The following is an 18,336-nucleotide window of genomic DNA, read 5'->3' on the forward strand; positions in this document are numbered from 1 at the left end:
CCAGGCTGGACCTTACCCAGCAGCAGGAGCTCAGCATAGAGCTGGGCTGGAGCACGTGTGACGCGTGTGGTGCAGGCATGATGTGCCCATACACAGCCCTTCTCCTGCCCTCCCTGGGACCTTCCCATCCCCACCTCGAGGGGCCCAGTCCCAGCATTTTCCTCACCTCTCTGCCTCCTCCACTGCAATCTTCTCGGCTGCCTGCAGCGTGGCAGCCAGGCTGGAGCTCGTCTGCTCCTGCCGCTGCTGGGCCAGGGTGGCCCCCGGGGCAGCTGCCAAAGGCTTTGCTGAGATCTTGCTGCCCGTTTCCAGTGTCAGCGAGCTGGGGCCGGGCAGGGACCCAATCACATCTGGCACTGCCTCGGTGGCTGCCCAGGGAGCAACAGTGTGGCGGGAGGGCTGCAGGACCTGCTGGTAGATGGTCTTGGGTCCAGAGAAGACGAGCTTGGTGGATGCCACAGAGGTGTGCTTGGCAGGGACATCTGCAAAGGGAGGGGACTCATGGTAGGTGGCGGCACAGCTCTTCCTCACCTCCCACACCAACATGGGAGGGAGCCCCACCACCACTTTGGAGACAGCTCCACAAACCCCCATACCTGGAGTGGGTGTCCTCACCACAGCCGTGCCTACCAGCTCTGTGGGGCTGGGGGCTTTGGTGGGGCTTGGGGCCTTCTTCATCCCTTTCTCCAGCGACAAGATACTTTTCTCTATCTCAGCAATCCTGAACTCCACGCTGTCATCATCAAAGGCATCCCCAGCCAGCGTGGGCCGTGGTGCCAGTGCTGGGGCGGGGGGGCCCGCGATGCTCACGGCTTGGGCCTGGGCGTACTGGGCTGTGGGGGTGCCCGCGGCCTCCGCCTGCCCCGCCATGCTGAACGCCTTCAGCACCGCCTGCAGCGGCTCCCGCTCCCTGAAGCGCGGCCGGCGCTTCACCGTGTCCGACTCGGTGAGGTTGAACTCCAGCACAGGCGGCTCCTTGGTCACAGCAGGGGCTGCTGGCTCCTTCCCAGAGGAGCCCTGGGGCTCTGCCGGCTGGGAACCAGGCTCCGTGTCTGGCACGGCTGCGTCGGCCTTGGAATGGCCGCTGGGCTTTGGCCGCTGTTTGATGGTTAAATTGCCTTCTTCTGCAAAGGGGATGCACTCACTGGAGCTGTTCTGGGAGGACGAAGAGGAGACCCCTGGCTTGGCCTCCTCCTCTGTGTCTGAGCAGGCATCCTCCTGCTCAGGCTGTGCAGCCACCTCCGTCATAGGAGCGCTGGGCTCACTCACTGTCCGTCTCCGTGGCTTGCTGCTCTCAAAGGGGTCCCTGCTGCCATCGGAAAGTGTGACACTGCTGGCATCACTGCCACTGTGGGACCCCTCATCTGCCCGGGGGAGACAGTCCTGAGTCAGGTGCAGCGGTTTTGGGGCCAGGAGGGGCTTGGACGGACTCACACCTGGTGTTCCCTCCAGCGCAGCCGCCAGGCTCTTCACTGTCCTGCCACGGCCAGCATCACTGGGGGTGACACCTGTGTCAACCACGTCCTGAGTGGCTGCGGGCTGTCGCTCAGGGCTGGGGGGCTGCTCACTGTCTGCCTCGGCAGCGAGGGCACTGGACACGGAGCTGAGGCGCTTGGGAGGCGGCGGGGGAGGGCCCTTGCGCTTGGCCCGGATGGCGAAGGACTGGCTGCGGGTCACCTTGGCATCCGCCTGCAGACAGGCCCGTGGCATCTGGCTACGGCCCGGCCGCCGTGTCAGCGTGGCATAGGAGCCCAGGGTGCTGCTGGGGGCCCCCTCCTCCTCCTCGTGCTCCCCATCCGACAGCGCGTAGCGGTTCAGGCTGTGCGAGCGCTTCTTGTGTTTCAAGCCTTCGCCCCCGTTGCGCTGCTCCCCGGCCGTGGGGGCTGTGGTGGGTGGCTCCGTGGGGCCACACTGGCTGTGCAGGTAGGAGAAGCCTTTTTGGGCTGATGTCTGCAGGCTGCTCTTCTGTCCAGGGGAGATGGACGGGTAAGGGTGTGCCAGGGCCTTGGGCTGCTCCGCTCCCAGGACACACGGGGCTGTCGGGGATTTCAGGGAGACGTGTGGGTACATGAAGACGTAGGGGGCTGTCCCCTTGCTGGGAGTCTGGGGAGGAGTACAGGGAGTGACTGCTGGAGTCCCGGCTCCTTTCTGAGCCACAGGCCGTGTGTACTGATCCGTGCCTTCAGGCAGGTTCCTCTCCTTGAGAGGGCTGCCCCCACTGCCATTGGCAAAGCCATTCAGCCCCTCGGGGGACACGAGCTTCCCATAGGGCTCGGGGCTGGGCCAGCCAGGCAGGCTGGCCGGGCTCTCCTTGCTGCGGGGGGGCGCACAGGACTGCCCACTGCTGCTGCTACTCTCGCCGCTGCCCAGGCTCTCCTGCGAGGGGCTGGAGAGGCGCCGGGACAGCACATTGTCCTGTGAGTGCCCTGAGCCCCGCGACCGCACCCCAATGCTCTCCTGGCTCCGTGACATTCCCTGGCTGCTCTTGATGCCGAGTGTGTCGTGGCAGCTGTTGGACATGGCCGTCTGGAGCTCATAGCTGAGCTCGCTGTCCTGGAAGGTTGTCATTTTGGGCGTGTGTGGGGACTGGCACTCGCCATTCTCCAGTGACTCAATGGTGACAATGTCCAGGGAACCGGGGACTTTGCGTCTAGCCAGAGTTGCTTCTGCTTGGTTGAGGCTTTTGCGGAGGTCTCTGAGCTTCTTGACAGCCAACATGATCTTCTTCTGGTGGCCTGCAGGAAGGAAAGGGACATTGGGTCAGCTCCAGCCTGCAAGGCCTGTTTCCAGGCCAAGAAAAGTAGTAGTTATGTCACACACTGAGGCAAAGGCCTCGGGGTTATCTAAACCCTGCCTATGGGAGGAGACAAACTACTGCTGGCATCTACCTAGCTAGGCCCAGCTCCAGCTGGCCAAGGAGAGTTCTTAGGGACAGCCAGGAACTGCCCTTTCTGGGTGCTCAAGACATGCCTGCACCTCCCAGCCTGAGGGAGAATGGGGCGTGGGAACCTGGGTGGGAAACTTGGCTGCCCTGGGCCACCCCAGCGTGGCAGGAGAGACTCACCCAGCTTGTTGATGCCAATCTCTTGCAGATCCTCCCAGGTCAGGTCTGTCACGATGGTGATGGAATCGTAGCCATTGTTCACCAGCTTTTTGTGGTACTGGGGCAACCCAATGGCACTGAGCCAGTCCATCAGGTCAGCCTGGAAAGAGCATGGAGCCACTGCCATGAGCATCGAGGAATGGGCAGCACCTTCAGCATCCAGTCCCTGCCCAGTTGACAGTGTTTTTAGGGTGTCTCTGACTGCTTTAATACAGTCAAAGCTATTTACTTACACATCCCTGTAAGTGTCTATCCTGGGGTCAGAGAGCTCTGAGAAAAGACCTGAAGAAAGGGGGTGACTAAAGCCTCAGTGCCAGGGACTCACCGGGATGTAGTTGGGCAGCCACTCAGCGATGCTGAGCTGCCCGATTTCTGTGGAGATCTTTTTCCTGTGGCCTGGTTTGGTCACGCCAATAGCTGTCAGATCCTAGGGGAGCAGAGTGGGGCCATGCTCAGCTGTGGCTCAGAGAGTTTGGGGCAGTGTGTACCCACTGCTGGCAGCTCTGGGTGGGGAAGGACCTGCCTCACCTCCGGGGTCATGCGGCTGATGGTGGGGACGTCGTAGCCGGCGTTGAGGAAGTTGACAGTGTACGACTCCAGCTGGAACTCACGCAGCCAGTTGTAAATGGCTTCTGCATCCTGGGGAGAGGATGGAACACAGCCATGATGGTGACTGCAGGGGCTGGAAGGACCTGACTGCTCCAGGCAAGATGACAGGATCTCCCTGGGCAAGACACACTTGTATCCTGAAGACCCAGCTCCCTGTGTCCCTGGTGCAGTGAGAGCTGGGCTGAGTACCCCAAACATGGCCATCTCACCCAGCACACCATTCCCCAGTTGTTCCAGTTACCTTCCCCTCGAGGAGCTGCTCAGGACGTAAGAACTGGTGGGAGAAGACCCTGTCTCCAGGGGGACAGCTGCCTGGGGTCTGGAGGCCCTGTGGCCCTGGCAGAAAGGAGAAAGGAGAACTGTCATAGGGGCACATGAACAATGAACAGCCCCTAGGGCTGCGGGAACAGCTGTCCCCAAGGCCCCATGGAGTTGGGACAGCCCTCACCTGCTGGGGAGGTCCCATTGTGTGGCTCTGATCCCAAAAGGTGTTGCTGGAGGTTGTCACCAGTGGAGGGCAGAGGCTGAGGAAGAGGAGGAAGGACCCAACTCTGGAGACCAGCTTTATCACACCCCCAGAAGCAGAGCGGGGGTCCCCATGCTGGGCTGCTGGTCACAGCTTCACCCAGCAACAGGCTGGCCCCCAGCAAGAGATGTGGGCAGAATTTGGCTCGGGGCCTTTTATTATCCTCTCAGGTGACACAGGACATGATGGAGATGCTGTGTGATGCCAACCACAGCCTCCAGCTCCACTCAAAAAGACCAGCTGTGCTTTGGGGAACAACCAGGGTCCCCCCAGGAGTATCTCCCTGCTGAGTCCTGCCAGCAAGCAGGTGTTTGGTGTAGAATACTCAACTCCAGCAGCTCCTCCTTTGCTAGGAGGGGGCATGGAAAGGGATGGGGTTCTATCTCCAGCCTGAGCCAGCATAGGGAAGCAGCACAGGGGAGCAGGGGTTGGTGCCTACCCTGGCATTCTCGATGAGGATGCTCGTGCTCTGCCCATTGGTGCCCTCGGTGCTCTGGCCGCTGCCGGCGCTGCGGATGCTGCCAATGCTGCCCTCGCTGCCCACGCTGTTCCTGTCTCCTGCTGCTTGGGGCAAGCAGGGAGCCCGTCAGCAGCTCCCCGGGATCGGGGGTGACACAGGGCACAGAGGTCCCCAACAAGGACCCATCAGTGTGCCAACACACTGATGCCGCTGGTCTCCCACAAGATCCCTCCAGCCACAGACAATGCATCAGTTCCCTCCCACCTCCCAGCATGCACAACACAGACAGGGTGACCTGGGCTGGCAAGGGACACACAGAGGGCTGAGATAAAGGGAGAGAATGGGCTGCTCTAAGGGCTCCCCAAAACTCCCTTTTTGTGCATCTGCTCCCTCTCATCTGGCTGCTTCCCCATGGAGAGGTGGAAGGAGAGTCTCCTGCTGTGCCCCTGCCCAGGCAGGGCTGGGAACAGAGGAAGGTCCCCAGCCCCTCTCCCTCCGCAGGTGCTGCCCTGACCTGAGCTGTCAGGGCCTGGGGCCGTCCGGGTTAGGGTGAGGTGACCAAAGGCCGCTGGGCCACTCGGGGCTGCCGGGTGTGGACACTCGTCGGGGAGGTGCTGCAGCCCCCCAGGGAGGGCTGGGAGGGCCCCAGGGGGACCCTGGCGCTGCTGCGCGGGTGCCACACGGGGGACAACCATGCCTGCATTCAAAGACAAAACACACGTGGTCAGAGCTCATGCAGGAGCAGGGATGGGGGGGAGAGCTGAGCCACAACCCTCGAAGTAATATCCCAACCATGCTGACACCCCCTGAGTCCTTCCCTTCCCCCCTAGCTAGCCAGGACTGTAGGGCCTGTCTGACAGGAGGTGCTGGGAAGTCTGGGAAGGTTTCACACAGGGGACTGTTCCCAGCATGCCCAGGATGGCCACTGACCTGTCCGCTTGTTGATGACTTCAGCAATGGAGGGGGGGAAGTACCCAACCCGGTCGGTGCCTTTCTGAGCGTCGTGGATGTGCCCCTTCCATCGGCCATCTGGGTGCTGCTCCAGGACCTGTCAGGGACAAGATGGATGGGGCTGGTACCCAGGGCCATGGTGAGGCAAGGGGGATGCAGGGCAGAGAGCAGCCTCACCGTGATGATGTCTCCTGCTCGGACGTTGAGAGCAGTTGGGTCATGGAGGTTCCAAAAATCCTTCAAAGCTCGGACCTTCAGGATTCCTGATGCCTCTGAAGGCAAGGCACAGAGGAAGAAAGAAGGCACCAGAGCGTAGGGAGGAAAGAGAGGAGTCCAGGGAGGGTAGAAGGAGAAAGCAAAAGCGAGTAGAGGAGAGAAGAAAACATTAATAGTGCAGAAAGGAACTCAATGCCCAGACACTACCCCACATATAGGATGGGGGCACATGTGAGAGGAGACTGGGATGCTGGCACTGATTTAGGCTGTTCAGGAGCACTGGGAGCCCAGGCAGGTCTCAGGGGGAAGAAACCTCTCTCAGTGCCATCCCCACCTCACCTCTCAACAGCTGCTTGATGTCCTTGCTGGCATGTGAGGTGGTGAACTGGTTCACGATGTCCAGCGCTGTCTGGTTGTAGGTGTTCCTGATGTTCACATCGACGCCACCCTGCCCAGGAGGAGACATGGTCAAGGCCAGATCCCTCTCTGGGAGGCAAGGGACCAAGGGGGAAAGGGTGCTGGGTGACCCCAGGGCTGTCTCCCCCCCAGCCCTGTCCCCAGCATGCTCACCTCCAGCAGGAGCCGCACCACCTCTGTTTTGCCGTAGAGCGCGGCCTCGTGAAGGGCTGTGCCTGTCTTTGTCTGCTTGTTGATCTCGATCCCGGCCTTCAGCAGCTGCCTGGTAGGAAGAAGGGAGAGGCATGAAGAGCAGGACACAAACATCAGGGCCAGGCACTTGGCTGCTTTACGATGGGAAAGGGACAACAGCTTGCACTCGCTTTGGGGACGAGAGGCCGAAGCTTGCAGGAGGAAGATGTGTTTGGGTGGAAGTGGGAATAAAGCCATGATGGGTTTTTCCAGCATGAAGCAGGGAGTTACCTGATGATCTCCTTGTGCCCATTCTTGGCTGCCAGGTGCAGTGGAGTGGTGTAGTTGGGGTCAGTGGCATCCTTGGATTGTCCCTCCAGCAGAGCGACACACAGATGGCTGTTCAGCAGCAGCTGGGCCACCTGCATGAGACACTGGTAAGCAGTGGGGTGCAGGCACCCCCACCTGCAACCTCCCAGTCAGGGGCTCATCCTTGGGGCCAGCCCACCACTCCCCATCCTGCCACTCCCTTCCATCCACAGCTCAGGCTGGAGCTGGACAGTGCTTGGCATGGTCACACTGCCATGAGGTTCTGTAAAAGGTCACAACAGCCAAAAACAGTTTTCCCATAATCGGGCTTTTCAGACCAAGCCCTAAAAACCTTCAGTCTCTCCAGCCCAGAGCAACTCTCAGTATCTCAGGACAACCCAGAGGCACAGAGGAGTTATTTTTACTGCCCTGTTTATAGCTGCAGACATTATAGATACTCCAAAAATGGAAATATCCCCCTGGTCCCCTCCCAGTGGGGGACAGAACAGTCTGGCTGGCCATGCTCCAGCCCAATCCAGTGGTGCTGGCTGGGCCAGGGTCTCCCAGAGCACGATGTGGCCCTATCCCCAAGAACTGTGCTGGGGACCTGAAGCAAGGCTGGATGCTCAGAGCTTTCTGGGATTAGCCAGCTTACCCTATCCATGCTTAACCATGAGCAAAGCTGGGGTGGGTGGGGAAAGGCTGTGGAAAACCAAGAACAACAGCTCCTGGCTTCACTCCCAGTCTGACACTGCCCTGCTGTGAGGTCGGGGCAAAACTCACAGCTCCCAGGTTCAGGATCTGGCTGTGTCTGGCCACGGGAGGAGGCAGGAGCTGCCTGCCAGGCTCTGAGTCTGGTGGTGGAGGGAGAGCACTTGTGGCCAGGCCCTGCACTTTGCTCCTGGAGGAGTCAGTGGGCTCCAGAGCTGCCTCTGGAGAAGCCCTTGGTGCAGAGCAGAGCCCCCAGCACCCACCTTCAGCCGCCCGAACTCGCAGGCCAAGTCCAGCGGGGTTTTCTTCGCCTTGTTGATGAGGCACGGGTTGGACTGGTGCTGCAGCAGCATCTCCGACTGCAGGGGAGCAACGTGGTGAGGGGCTCAGCATCACCCTGCAGCCTCCCTCCCACCCGGCACAGCGGGGTTTGTCCCCTCCCAGTTCCCAGAGAGCCCCAGGGAGGGCACACGGGCTGCTCTGGGCTCTCACTTACCACCTCGTAGTGCCCGTACTGTGCCGAGAGGTGCAGCGGGATCTGCCCGTCCAGCGAGGCCATGTTGACAGAGGCGGCGGCGCGGAGCAGCACCCGCACGGGCTCCACACGGCCCTGCCACGCTGCGTAGTGCAGGGGCCGCATCCCTGTGGGCAGCGGGGCTCAGCAGGGCTGGACACGGCCCCTGGCCTGGCACAGGGGGCTGAGCTGGCAGCCACAGGGGCTGTGCCTGGGGGTGACCCCTTACCGTTGCTGTCCTTGATGTCCACAGTGGCCTGTGCCTCCAGCAGCAGTGAGATGAGGTCCAGGCTGCCGCCCAGGGCTGCGTGGTGCAGTGCTGAGAACCTGTGGTACAAGGGAGGGCTCAGCCTGGCTCTCAGCCCCACTGTGCTGTCCCCACAGCCTCACCACATGGAGACATGGGATGAGGGCTGGGATTGCCACTGGCTGTTCACAACTATGTGCTCCCCAATCCCCCACTCCCAGTGCCTCGAATTCCCATAGCAAAACACTGATAAATCCCTCCAAGCTGTCCATGTTCCAGGGCTCAGTGATGGATGCAGGCACACTGTGTACCTTGGGAAACCCCAGGGAGAGGAGTCCCTCACTCCATGACCTCTGTTGGGGGAAACAGGCAGGATGGAGAGAGATGCATCTCCCCTCTCCACAGAGCAGCCAGGCAGCCCCAAAGCTCACAGCATCTGGCAAACACATCAGCCCCGTGACCACTCCTGCCCCCTCTTCCAGCTGCCCCCTCCCCATGCCAGCAGGGCTGCCAGGAGCCCATGGCAGAGCGTGGGAGGCCGTCAGTAATGAAAGAGCTCAGTGTGCTGGGCTGTGAAAGGGGCTTGTCTGCCTGGCACTCCCCCTGAGCTGTCACGTGAAGGGCCAAGGCCAAGCGAGGGGTCCCTGTGCCACTGGGGATTAGCCTGTGAGCCACTCCAAGGGACATGGGGGGCTCCTGACAGCACCAGCCTAGGGCTCTGATGGGCTCTGTAGTGTCCAAACCCAATGCCAGGGAAGCCGCTCATCCAGCATGGATCTCCTCATGATCTGCAGTCCCAGAGCATACCCAAATCCCTGTGCAAGTCTCAACACTGCAGGAGGGACACTAACCCCAGCAGAGAGAGTTGCTCCTTTCTCCAGAACACCCACCATGTCCCTGAGCCACAGCAAAACCTCTACCTCGAAGTGTGAATGTAGGGGGGGTACAAAATCCCCTGACCCAACCCTGTGGGGTCCCACTCTGCCCTGGGGTGGGTGCACAAACTCAAGCTCACCCAATTCATCCTCCCTGAACAAAGTGATTCCAAGGACACCACCAGCACCATGGCTCTCCCAGGACACACACTGCCATCCCCATGCTTGTGTCTCACTTAGTCATCATCTTCTTCCTGTGCCCCAGCAAAACCCAACACCCTGCCTGTGTCCCTCAGGCAGCCCAGTTCCCACCATCAGCCCTCCTGGAGCTGCCCAAGCACAAACCCTGTGCCCTATCAGAATCAGATCATTGCTTCTATTATTAAATTCTTTTTCTATTAAGCTCCATCTGTACAGTATTATTTTAGGACAGAGCCATCCTGCATGCTCCCAACCCCCCGCTGGCCTGTTAGGACTCATCATGGACACCTCTTCCTACAGAGTCCTCCAAAAGAAAACATGTAGAAATTAAGTACAACAACAGCACATAAAAACAATGCTAATGACTGACAGGCCAGACTTAATTCAATAAGAATAATGTGCTTATTTATTTTATGGGCCTTTGTGGTTTCTTTAACTCTCAGTACCCAGCTTATTAAGTACTTGGATTTTGGAAGTGATGAGCTACACAAATATGCTGTGGTCACTTGGCAACCTCATATTTTCTTTCTCTACCTCCCCCTAAAACAATGTGATTTTGCTTTTGGGATATTAAACAGAAGCACGAGCACGTGCAGGTGCTGAGGCTGGCCTGGTGCTCCTCTGGGCTTCAACCAGGGGGACACGGGGCACTGGCTGGATACGCTGCCATCCCTATTCAACCCCATCCCTACAGAGGGGCACATAGAAGGGATTTATGAAGGATTTTCAGGAGGGATTGAGCACGGTCCTCAGCTTAAATCTAGGCAGATATTGGCTCTCCCTGTGCAGGGCTTGCCCTGGCTCTGGGATGTTGATATGTTCTCCATCTCCCCTGGAAAGCTGTATGATACCATGAGCTGCAGGACTGACTGGATACTGGGGAGAGGAGCCCTTCCCAGGCTGGCAGCAGCACCCAGCACCCTCCAGAGGAGCACTCACCCGTCTGCATCCTGGTAGTTCACGTTCAGGCGCTTGGCAGATCCCAGGAGCTCTGCAGAGACAAGAGGTGAAGGTCAGGGCAGGAGGCAGAGCCTGCAGGCCCCCAGATGAATCCCACACCCACCTCCCAGCGCACAGAACAGCGTCTGGCCCATCCCGGGGGTCTCCTCTCCTCTCCTCTGCCTCCACTTCACCTCCACGAACCCTCAGTGGGCTGACCCAGCTTGAGCTTAGCACTTTCCTCCCTCCATCTCTCCTGCCCCATCCATGTGTGCCCCCGGGATGGGTCGAACCCCGCAGCTCCTGCCACCCTGGCTTGGCAGAAGAGCGAGTGCTTCCCTCCCCTTTATAGGCACTGACACCCCAAAACTGCTGAGTGGGGCCATTTTGCTCCTGTGCCCACCACTGCCACTGAGACTTGGCCCACAGACCACATGGTTGGCATTTTTATGGCCAGGGCAGAGGCTGAAGCTTTCAGCTGTGAATGCAAGGATTGTGATACCTTGGATAACCCCATCCCCCTGTCCAGCCCTCCCTCCCTTTCCGGGACCCAAGGATTGTGCCACCTTGGATGTCCCTATCCCCGTGCCCATCCCTCCTTCTCCTTTGGGGACCACTGGGCAGCAGAGGATGCTCAGCCCACCCTCAGCACAGCCTCACATGCACCCCCGGTGCACCCCCCAGCTCCCTGCTCCTTCCCACCATTAATTTGAATGGATTCCTTCCTCCCACACAGAGAGGACATTTTATTCTACACTGAGGGGTTGAGAGAGGATTAACATCTCTGGAATTCATCCGCCAAGTCAAAAGGGACAGAAAGGGGAAGGTATGTGGGGGGGCCAAGAAATACCACTGTTCCTCCTCTGCCTTTCTAGGCAGCCCCATCGCCAAGCCAGGCAGGATTAAATGCTTTCAATGGTTTCTGTGCTTTTTCCTACAGAAAATCAAAGTCCAAGTGCCAGGCTCTGAGCCTGGGGTGAAACAGCTGCTCAAACCCCACGCTGCTGTGGTGGGGTCTTAGGGAAGAAGCCCCCTTCCTCACAGCCAGGTAGCTCTCCAGGGCTGAAGATCCCTCTTCTTTTCCTTCCCCCCCCCCCCAATTCCCTTCTCTTCTCCCTCTCTCCCAAGGTCTCTGCCCATCTTGCACGGCAGATCCCGTACAAAGCCATACTGGTCTGTGTGACCTCTCTGCTGGAAAAGAAGAGCTGAAGAGGGGCTGGCTCATTCATCATGCAAATGGATAATTAAAGGAAACCAAGGACCGGGCTGTTCATTACTGCAATTTACACTGTTTTGTAAACAGCCTAATTAACACAAAATGGGCTTGGAGTGGCTGCTGGTGAAGGACTCATGACTCCTCACCACAGCTGAGGGGATCAGGACAGGATCACCCTAATTACCTCTTCCAGGGACTGTTTGTCTTTGAGCCTCAGCTACCAATCCAACAGCCCTTCCCGAAGGAACTGGCTCCCAAAGCCATCACTCAGCAGAGCTCCCACTTCCCCCTCCCAGCCCTACGAACCCAGGATTCAGGGTCTTCATCAAGGACAAGTCACTTCCCTTCAGCTCAGCACCCAGGAAAAAATAACATTTCACTTGTAAATTGGCCACTTCTGATCTGAGTCCTGAAGAACTGTAACCACTGGGATTGCTCCTACCATCTGCAGCTGAAAAATGCCACTGGAAAAGGGTCGGGAAGGGGAGGAGAAAGAAGAGGAGGAAGAGGAGTCCTTACTCAGGGCAGGAGGAGCAGACCCTCAGTGATGACCACCAGGAGTGCAATGCTGGGAAAAGAGAGGGGCTGGATGGAGATGCCCAATGAGCACCAGCATCTCCAAAAGAGGCAGAAATATTCCACAGACCTTAGGTGCTGGTCCTGGAGCTGAGCAATGCCCACAATTTGAAGAAGGAGAGGTCACCCCAAAATCCCATCCCTAACCCCACCTTCGAGGGGACTGAGCTGACCAGTGGGGTCCACTAAGAATGCCTGAGATGTCCCAGGATATGGTGGGTGTCCCTGCCTGCTTCCAGACAGCTGTCAGCAACCACATCTCCCTGAGCAACATTCCTCAGATTTGTTCCCTGCTCCAACAGCCCAGTCAGGTCAGGACACAGGGCAGGACCACACGGACATGGTGCAGGTGGCTGAGAAAGCAGCAGGCCACAAACAGCAGAGCCAGGAGCAGCATTCCCTTTGGGGGTCTTCCTAAATGCTTGGATCCACCTCGGGCAGGAAAGGAAGGAGTTCATCCCTGGTTTGCAGCTGGGTAAATCCCTGCTTGGAGAGCTGGAGGGTTTGCAGCAAGGCTGGAAGGTGAAGTGTGGGTGGAAAGTGGATACCCCAGCACAAAGGCACAGGAAAGGAGAGGAATGGAGGGATGGAGGGGAAGCAGAGCACAGCCAGGCAGCTGGGACCCCTCCACCAGTGCCATCCTGCTGCCAGCCTCAAACTCCAGGGACCTGGTGACAGGAGAGCAGCTGATGGGACATTTCCCTGCATCCCCCCTTCTCATTCCATCCATGGGTTCCTTTTGACCAATTCCCAGGTTTTCCCTGCATTTCTTCAGCCCCTTCTCTCCCCGTTGGTGCCGAGCCTACCCATCCTTTTCCACACGGATGCTCTGGAGCTCAGCAGAGGCTGGGCCAAAGCTGTTCCCAATCCCACAGCCCTCCCAGACTGGCCTGCTCAGCTTTGGCCAGGGGGCCGCAGAGCTGGGCAGGGAAAGGGCTGCAGGGTTAATCCAGCCACAGCACTGGGATGGTGTGGCCAGATCCCTCCCAGCCACATCATCACCCCCGCTGGGTTTGCACTGCTGTGGTGGGGGCACTTTCAGCGAGCCCCATTCCCCACAGGAGCACACTCATATCCCGGGAAAATGAACCCAGAACACAGACTCAGCGCTGAAATACAAAACAACCTGAAGGGATTATTTATTTATTTCCAGGGAAAACCCATCTCGGTGCACCCCAAGGGTTAACTCCAGCCGTGGGTTCCCCTCCTGCGAGGGTCCCGCCCGGCTCCCGGCCCGCCCCGCGCTCCCGGCGCTGCCGGGACGGGACGAGGGAGCAGCGCAGGGCCGGGCCTGAGCGAGGCCTCGAGGGAGCCAGCGAGCTTCTGTGCGGCGTCTGGCTGCCAAGCGGCAGCGGGAAGCACCTCCGGAACGCTCCGGCAAATTGCTTACAAATGTCGGGCCGGCCGCCGGCCGTGGCGAAAGCAGCGCGGCCGCCCAGCACCACACGGGGCCGGGACCCTCATCCCTGGCACGGCCTGGCTGCGGCCTTTGGATCTGCACAGCCCCGCACGGCGCATTCCTAAGCAGCCGCCTTCGCCTGTGCCTGTTTCACTCAGTTCACTGCCATGGGGGGGATGCCAGGCTGGGCTGGGCTGCTGGTGGGGTGCGGGGGGCAGCCGGGGAGCGGCCGGCCGGGTCGGGCACCTCACCCGCCGCCCTGGCAGCCGGCCCGGCACAAAGCCGTATTTACCCCCCCGAGGCACTCGGCTGGCGCCGCCTGTGCCGGCTGCGTGGAGCCAGGCGTGCCCTCGCCCGGCCCAGCGCCCCTGTGCCAGCACACCGGCACCCTGAGTCAGCCCCTGCCCTCCATGGAGAGCTCGTTCCTGCAGGGACACCCCTGAGCTTCAGCGGCAGCTCCTGCAGACCGACACAATCCCTCCGAAGCGCTCCTTGGGAAGCAGCGACGTGCTCGCCTGGGTTTGGCTGTGGAAGGAAATGCCCAAATATCCCGTGGATTCCTGCCCTTTGGAGACTCCTGTCCTGGCTCTCACACGGGAGTCAGGCTCCAGAAAGTTTTGTTCGTTTGTTTTGCTGTGAGCCCCTGCCGGTTTTGTCCACCCAAGGCAGCCACAGCAGAGCTCCACCACCAAGGCTTTGTTGTTATGAAGGACGACCCACAGATCCGTAACTGGAGATCCACTTCCTTGCTGGAGATGCTTGGAAAAACACTGCTTTCTGCTGGTCCTGTGTCACAGCCTCTCATCCCATCCCCTCGTCCTAGGAAGTGGCATCCCTACACGGCTGGTTGCAAGTACCCCTGTGCCATGACCCTCCTTGTGCTGCATGTTTGAGCATCCCAGTGTCATGAACATCCCTGTGCTGCCAGCCACATCAACCCTGAGTGTCCCTGTACCATGAGCATCCCTGAACATCCAGTCCTGAGCACCCCTACACTGCCTGCTACAGGTAGGAAAGCCCTGAAAGAGCACTGCAGGAACACCATCCTGCTTCCCTGGGCAGTGGGAGAGGGACAGTGTGCATTGAACACACCAAATACATGCACATACCCTCTTGGGAAAATGAAATCCACCTGGGGACTATCACCACTAAGCCAATAAACCAGCTGGAGGAGCTAATCAGCTGTTATTGCAGAGCACCAGCCGTCTCTGATGGTGGTGGCAGCCTCTGGAGGTGGCAGGAGGTGGCAACTTCACCCAACCTGCCCTGTGATGGCCTGGAGTGGCCCTGCCTTGGCATATGGTGGGCTCGTGCCAGGGCTCAGGACAGACTCACTGTCTTGGCCAAAATCAAGACCCAAAGAGGTGATGTCCATCCCTCTTCCGCAGGATTCACCCTTCCCTGTCGCCTCTCTGTCCACAGGCACGTCCGCTGTGGCCACCCACACCCAGCTCCTCCCAGCGCAGCCTCCCAGCCGACAGGCAGCTTCAGAAGCAGTTTCCCAATAGGTTCAGAAGATTCACCCACCTTGATAGGGAAGGAATTCAGCCACAGAGATGTTAAGAAACTCAACCAAAGCTGCCCAGCCAGCTCAGAACAGAGGCTGGGTGAGAGCAAGGACTCCTGACCCCAGCTCTCTACTGCAGCCACCAGCTGTACCCCAAACACTGAGCCCAGTGCTGTGCCCAGCTCCCCAGACAGGGGCTCCCCTAATTCACCATGGTGATGGTCAGTGAATTTGGCTGCCAAGGTGCTGCTGCCTGGGATACCTGGATGAGCACCCATCCCTGTGCCCAAATGCCAGGGGTGCCTTCCTGCCCACAAAGAGCCTCTGCTGGGTTTGAGGTCTGCAGCATCACTGAGGATAGACTCCCCACCAACGCTGACAAACAGGCCCCTTGCCAAGCCAGGCATTATGGGGTTGGTGTGACTGGGGCAAAGCCACTGGGTTAACTGGCAGGGATGGGGAGGCTGCAATCAAGGAGGTGGATTCCCATCAGCAGAGGGCAAATGGCAGAGACATGAGAGCAGCTGGAAGACCCTTACTGTCCCTACACCAACATTTGGCAACTTCTCAAGACTAATTGGCATTTTCATCCCTTGAGAAACCTACCAAACCCTGGACTAGACCAGGACCCTGCCTGCTCTGACACTGCACAGGCTGCAGGATGGCTGTCACACCAAGCCCTGCTCCTGGTTTCAGCAGCCTGGAATAACCCCAGCAGGTGCAATAACCTTCCAGGAGATGAGCTTTGGGCAGCTCCTCACAGCATCCTGAGGCTGGATACAGCACCCCTGTGCTGTGAGTATCCCTGCACCTAATGCTTATTTCTAACCTCAGCACAAGTCACCATCTACCCCTGGCTGGAGCCCCAATTCTTAGGGCTTACAGCCATGCCAAGCCCAAGCTGTTCCTGTCACCAACTTGTCTCTGCTGATGGCATGTCTGAGTCTCCTCTGGCAGCTTGGCCTCCTTCCTCATCTCCTTTAAGCAATACTGTCCTGCAACATGTTCAGATATGATGGTGGATGATGGTGAAGGCAGGTGATGGCAAAGGCAGAGGAGTCTGAGTGGTCTAAGGATCTGCCTTCCACCCTGGGCTGGGCTGGAGGCCCACCACAGGCAAAGAGGGATAGGGCAGCAGGACCATGGAGTCAACTGGGAGCCTTTTTCCTTCTTTGGAAATGGCTGGGAATATTTTTTCCAGAGGAAATCAAAATGTTAAGGTTTTTTTAGAGGCTGGCAGCAGGTGAGACATTGGGCAGCATCCCCACACAGCACAGACATTGATCACTTACCCCCAGCCCAGCCACTCCAGGACCCCCATCCAAACCCCCAATTCCCCCCTGCTGCTTCCCCTCAAGCAAAGCAGGAAAAAACAGGCAGTTTGTTCAAAGTGAAGGCTCCCAGAACAATGAAAGGAAAAGCAGAATCGGAAACTCTGTCTCCATCCACACAGCTGGGAAGAAGGTGCAGCTCTCAGCTCTCGACCCCAAGGTTCGATGGCCACAGGGGACAGAGGGGACAAACGCCAAGCAGGAAAAAGAGCATCACAGGAATCCTTTGGGGCTGGATTCACCCCTTGCAAAAGCCAAACATGGGCTCCTACTCTGAGTTTCAAGCCCCCAGAAGGATTTCAGCTGGGGTGAGATGAATGGTGCTTGCTCCCCTTCTCCACAATAATTTGTGGGTTTCCTACTGCAAAAGTGATGCAGCCCAGCCCAGCTCCCCTGGCCAGGAGAAGTGGTAACACCCCTTCCCCACAGAGCCAAAATTGCATCCCCCAGCCCCATCCAGGATGGAAACAGCTGGGAAAGGCTTCGGGTGGGGGAAGGCAGGCGGCTCCTTCAGAGATATACAAGGGCTCCTTTCCCAGCTGGCCAGGGAAACGCGTTACCGGGAGGTGAAGTCACCGTCCCTGCTGGGACCTGGCTATTCCGCTCTCCAGGATATGAACTCAGAGGAGCTGTATTTGCCCAGGGAAGAGGTGGAGCCTTTTCCATTTCCCCCATCCTTCCGAAAGGACAGGATGCCTCCCGAGCGGGAAGAGATGGGCCGATAGCGGTGGGGGCCAACAGCCAAGTGTGAACACTGCCTGAACCTGCAGCAGGCACCCCGTGGGGACAAGGGCCACCCCTGGGCTGTGGGACACAGCAGAGCATCAGCTCCAGCATTAACAATGCGCCTTAGCTCATGTCCTGCTGTTCTCTAGAAGCCAAGGAAGGGCTATCCCAGAGACCCTGGCAAAGGGGCTGCACCTACAGACACTCTCAGTGCTGTCATTAATGCCATACCCAGCAAATGGTGAATTAAAATAATCCGTGGTGGATGTGCTACAGATTGACAAGGGCAAAAATAACACAAAAAGGACTTAGAGAGATTAGGAGAACAAACCCAGGCAGATTCAACCTGGGAAACATGCAGATTGCAGCATCTGGGGAGAAATAATCCAACCGGCAGCAGGTCAATGGGAGGAAGAAAGGGGGGAAGCAGGATGTGGGGGACGGTGAGAGGAGCAGTGTGAGTGTGGGCAGAGGGAGCTGCGGGTCAGGAAAACAACCTTGGCACCCCTGCATGGGGGGGATGCTGCTTCCCAGGGTACCGTCTCCCACCGTGTATTCAGTTGCTTCATGGGATACCATTGTCCATCACGTACCTAGGGCTGTGAACATGAGAGAGGCTCACAGGGGACAAGAGGTGAGTGACAGGAGCCAGCAGTGAAGGGCTGGCCTTGCATGGGAAGATTAGGGCAGGTCAGTAAGTCAGGATTAGCTGAGCAACAGTTAATTAGGGAGGGCGGACAGGGACGCAGCAACCCAGCAACCCACCTACACCTGGAGGAGTTTGACGCTCCAGAGCAGCACGTACCTATTTATTTTATGGTTCTAACAATGAGCCCCAGATAAAAATTAGAGCAGCCAACAGTGGCCAGAAAAGCCCTGTGGGCTCAAAGGAGTCAAACAAGGATCCAGACCCTACATCGTAGCTTGGAGGTTGCAGCAACCGTGCAGCTCCCAGGGGAAGCAGGGCAAGGCTGAAGCTGGAGGACTGGGCTGCCACAGCCCTATGGCACCATGATGCCATCAGTGCCAGCCCCGTGCCTGCACATGGCAACTTGGCACCCAGGAGCTGCTCCAGCCGGTGGAGCCAGTACTCAAAGCACACATCGATGCGGAGGCTGGAAATCCTGTGACATCCTCCTCCTTTGGCCCCAGGGAAGCTGCCGTGCATCTGGAGCAGGCACTGCCAGGGCGGACGGAGTGGCTGTCCCCACCCTGGCTGCGCTAATCTGGGCAAGGCACATGCAGGATGGGAGGGGAGGCAGCGGGAGGTGAAGCTGTTCGCTCGAGGTCACCCAGAAGGTCGATGGTTCAAGTGCCGCCACTCCTTCCCGA

The 18,336-nt window shown here is 58.6% G+C and overlaps 1 protein-coding gene across 2 annotated transcripts in view; it reads right to left on the reverse strand.

Annotated features, from left to right (window-relative positions):
* CASKIN2 (CASK interacting protein 2) overlaps positions 1-18,336 on the reverse strand; it is a 31,262-nt gene that overhangs the window by 2,556 nt on the left and 10,370 nt on the right. Inside the window, exons 2-19 of one of the 2 annotated variants that reach the window (XM_014878141.2) lie at positions 10,250-10,301; positions 8,217-8,314; positions 7,970-8,115; positions 7,737-7,832; positions 6,745-6,875; positions 6,436-6,544; positions 6,205-6,313; positions 5,827-5,921; positions 5,629-5,746; positions 5,213-5,395; positions 4,678-4,799; positions 4,161-4,236; positions 3,954-4,048; positions 3,632-3,742; positions 3,429-3,530; positions 3,065-3,203; positions 597-2,735; positions 167-482 (exon numbers count right to left, since the gene is read on the reverse strand). In XM_014878141.2, the coding sequence (XP_014733627.2) occupies positions 167-482; positions 597-2,735; positions 3,065-3,203; positions 3,429-3,530; positions 3,632-3,742; positions 3,954-4,048; positions 4,161-4,236; positions 4,678-4,799; positions 5,213-5,395; positions 5,629-5,746; positions 5,827-5,921; positions 6,205-6,313; positions 6,436-6,544; positions 6,745-6,875; positions 7,737-7,832; positions 7,970-8,115; positions 8,217-8,314; positions 10,250-10,301 (4,237 nt within the window). Of the gene's footprint in view, positions 1-166; positions 2,736-3,064; positions 3,204-3,428; positions 3,531-3,631; positions 3,743-3,953; positions 4,049-4,160; positions 4,237-4,677; positions 4,800-5,212; positions 5,396-5,628; positions 5,747-5,826; positions 5,922-6,204; positions 6,314-6,435; positions 6,545-6,744; positions 6,876-7,736; positions 7,833-7,969; positions 8,116-8,216; positions 8,315-10,249; positions 10,302-18,336 lie in introns of both variants that reach the window. The other variant, XM_088176799.1, reaches the window with a different exon arrangement.

The sequence above is a fragment of the Sturnus vulgaris genome, chromosome 20, assembly GCF_052056855.1.
Source record: "Sturnus vulgaris isolate bStuVul1 chromosome 20, bStuVul1.hap1, whole genome shotgun sequence".
Lineage (NCBI taxonomy): Eukaryota > Metazoa > Chordata > Aves > Passeriformes > Sturnidae > Sturnus > Sturnus vulgaris.